General features: G+C 41.2%; 1 gene segment (V, D, J or C); it reads left to right on the forward strand.

Moving 5' to 3' along the window:
* The first annotated feature begins 1863 nt into the window (after nt 1-1863).
* Nucleotides 1864-2829, forward strand: LOC120528019. The segment is given in 2 exon segments: nt 1864-1952; nt 2475-2829. Coding segments are annotated over 2 exon segments (357 nt in total).
* Nucleotides 2830-3758: the final 929 nt, after the last annotated feature.

The raw sequence follows: 3758 nt of genomic DNA on the forward strand, positions 1-3758 counted from the left end.
GGCACAGTGGCTAGTGCTGCTGCCTTACAGTTAGGAGACCCGGGTTTGCTTCCCAAGTCCACCCTGCATGGAGTTTTCTCCTGGATACTCCGGTTTCCTCCCACAGTCCAAAGACATGCAGGGTAGGTGCATTGGCGATCCTGTGTGGTGTTTGCGTGCCCTGTGGTGGGCTGGCACCCTGCCTGGGGTTTGTTTCCTGCCTTGCACCCTGTGTTGGCTAGGATTGGCTTCCACAGACCCCCATGAGCCTGTAGTTAGGATATAGTGGGTTGGATAATGGAAGATAGTATATAAAAATATCTAGTAAATATTCACATAGATACATTTTAACTGTGATGGGCTGGCACCCTGCCTGCGGTATGTTTCCTGCCTTACACTCTGTGTTGGCTGGGATTGGCTCCACCAGACCCCCATGACCCTGTAGCTAGGATATAGTGGGCTGGATAATGGATGGATTACAGGTGGCTACAAAATTATGCTGCCACCTTTTGATGCATTTTCAGCCATTCATGGCCCCTTTCTCATATTACAGTGAGGGCCTCAAAGTCATAACATCTGCCACTCTCTGACATGCCTGGGTACATCATTGATACCATTAACCACTGGAGTTATGGGGCACAATAACATGATTGTCAGCGTCCTAACAGTAAATTTTTAGCAGCCTTCAGTGATGCTCTTGGATGTGTTTCATAATAGAAAGGAGACCCTTCTGTGATACTTCCTTGTTGAGACAAAAGGTTCCCAGTAAACCTGAGCAACAAATAGTGAAAAAGAGATAACACTCATCTAAGCTGTTGCTCATCTCATTTGGTTGCTGATACCCTGAAAAGACAAACAACAAGACATCTTCCATTCTTGTTACTACACCTCCACAGGGACATGTCCTTGTAACATCAAGACACCTTTCAAATCTCCAAAGACATACTGGTTCAGTTAACTGTCAGTTCTAATCTGGCTGTACTGGGACCTGCGATGGTCTGGAATCTTATCCAGGGTTGGCTCCTGCTTTGTCAGAAGTGTCTGGTTAGGTACCCCATGGATAAACTAGCTTAAGAATGTTATTTTAGCACTGGTAATAAAAAACGCACATTTTCATACAGGCAATGTAGTTCAAAGTGCTTTACAAGAAGTCAAAGAAAAAGTTACAAGAAAAAACTATTAAGAAAAGACAATAAATTTAAAAAATAAGTAATGAAAGATAAAGGTAAGGTTGGAGAGATGGGAGAACTGAAAAAAACAACAAAAAAAAATTCAAGTTAGGCTGGAGAAAAAACAAAATCTGCAGGGGTTCCAAGCCCAAAAGTCCACCCAGCCCTTACTGAGCATTCTGCCTAACAGAAATGTTCTTAAATCAGTCCTCCTTTTCTTCAGGCTTCACATGAGAGGATATGATGAAGTTGGTCTTGTGGACAATTGAGACATCCTCTTCATTCCAACAACTCAGGGGGCTGCACGGTCCCGTGATCAGGTGGTGGCACCGAAGAACCAGAAAAGACAGCAAAGAATAGTGGGAATTAGTAGAGATTGTAGATCCCTGAAGAATTAGATAATGTTACGCCCATACAGTCCATTAGGAATACAACTAAAATGTAACTATGAAAAAAATAAATTAAAATAATGGGTTTTCAGTAATGTGTAATGGTTATCCATTGATTCAACCTAACTGTAACGTTTAGGTTCCTGTAACACTGACTAGCGGCTCTACTTCTGTGAATTTCTTCATCTTCCTATTATAATAATTGCCAAACAAATAGCAGCTGCTATAAGTTGCACTCATTTGAATATTCATTTTACACTCCTGGGTGGTATTTGACTGTAAGGGTTCATTTGCATCCTACGATAAGCATCACTGCTTTTAAAATGAACAAGTGAGGCTTATGAGAAAGACTGAAGCACACTGACAATGATGTCCCTCATCCTGCTGATCTGGACGGCCGTGCTGTTTGCTCAGAGTAAGTCAATCCATTGACTGTCAGCTTGCCTTTATACAGTAGTAACTTTTATGGTACTCATAAGAAACGAATGCCTTTAAGCCTTTACTTATTAAAAAATACATAAGTTTAGCTCCTTGGCTGGTTGGCAAGTGTCTGGTGATGGTTATGATATTTTGGAAAGTGCTTACATTTTACTTTAAATGATTTTGAATCTACATAGAGTCAGACAAGCTCAGGCTGAAAGCAAGTCAAATGGTGAGGGTCAAGTACAATAGTGAAGAAAATATCACTGACGTTTAAAATGTTGCCACCATGAACCTCTATAGGAAAAGTACATTGAAAATGAATGAGTGGGAGAAACAGTATGTTGTTTGCACAGTTTAATCGTTTTAACTGCTGTGTAAGATGCTACATAAGCTGAATGTTATTCTTGGTAATTATAAATATTACAACATTCCAATGATGCAGTTTTTCTCCTTTTCTAGTATTGTTATACAAATATCATAATGGTGAGTCCATCCTTGTCTTTTTGTCTCCCAGACAGCAGTGCCGATATTATCCTCAGTCAGCCCCAGCAGATCCAAACTGCTCTTGTAGGACAGAGCGTCTCTTTCAAATGCACCACCAGCACCTCCATTAATCAGTACTTGATGTGGTACCATCAGAAACCAGAGCAAGCTCCCCGGCTCCTGATTTACGATGCTGTTAACCTCTATACTGGGATTCCTGAGCGCTTCAAAGGCAGTGGATCAGGCACAGACTTTACTCTGACCATCAGTGACGTCCAGGACGAAGATTCAGGATATTACTATTGTCAGCAGAGGCAAAGTTGGCCCTTCACACAATGATAGACAGCCATACAAAAACCTCCTCGACTTAACAGCAGTGCGGTCATACAGATGCTGAGGTGAAGATCACTAAGTCATGACGGCAACAAGCAGAGCCTGACGTTCTGTCACTCATGATAAGAGGTTCAGCCATGAAGGAGAGAGTATGGCAGGGTGGTTTTGCTGAGCTCATAAATATCTTTTTAATAGTGTTAATTTTTAGGTTGTTCTTACTTGCACATGTAATCTACATAAAACAATCCCTGGCACATAATCAGTGAGCACTTGGCATGTATTCATAGGAGTAAAAGACTCCCAAAGGGTTGTAAACATAACATAATGCTGGAGCACTCCCATCACAATAACCAATGCAGCAATCGATCTCTAACCTCTCACCTAAAGTGCACAATCAATCAGACCCGTTCTGTTATCTGAGAATAGCTGATGGCAACTGCTTCATATTCATGAAGCTGAATGTCACATTCTGAATGCTTTCCCTGATGTTTAAATGTGTTTGTCTATCAAATTAATATTCAATATAAATGATTGCACAAACAAAAATAATAAAATTCTATATTTATGATGAGCAACACAAAACACATTGCCACTCTCCGGTGCCACATTTAGTTACACAGGTCATTAATTAGAGGTAGGATTGTTGGCTAATGGAGACATCCGTGCTGCAGACTGGAGGTGGTGTAAGCTCATAATTCCTTATAAATAACCCAGTGGTGCAAGTGGTATGATTTGAAGACTTGTGTACTAAACAAAACACAGGTTTAAATACTTAGCCTCACTTAGATGTTTAATGAGCATGTGCAAGTACTTCCTGTCTGATTCATAAATCTTGTTCATTTAACTTTGGTTCTCTTGAGTTCAAGGGTCCTGGACCATCTGTATTCTGTGGGCCCTTTCTTCACCTTCCCCTTGGGATCTCCTTAGTATAGTTATACCCCTTGAGGATGGAGCTAGCACCCAGTCTCCCTAAACCGCAGCA

This window comes from Polypterus senegalus, chromosome 4, assembly GCF_016835505.1.
Source record: "Polypterus senegalus isolate Bchr_013 chromosome 4, ASM1683550v1, whole genome shotgun sequence".
NCBI classification, from domain to species: domain Eukaryota; kingdom Metazoa; phylum Chordata; class Cladistia; order Polypteriformes; family Polypteridae; genus Polypterus; species Polypterus senegalus.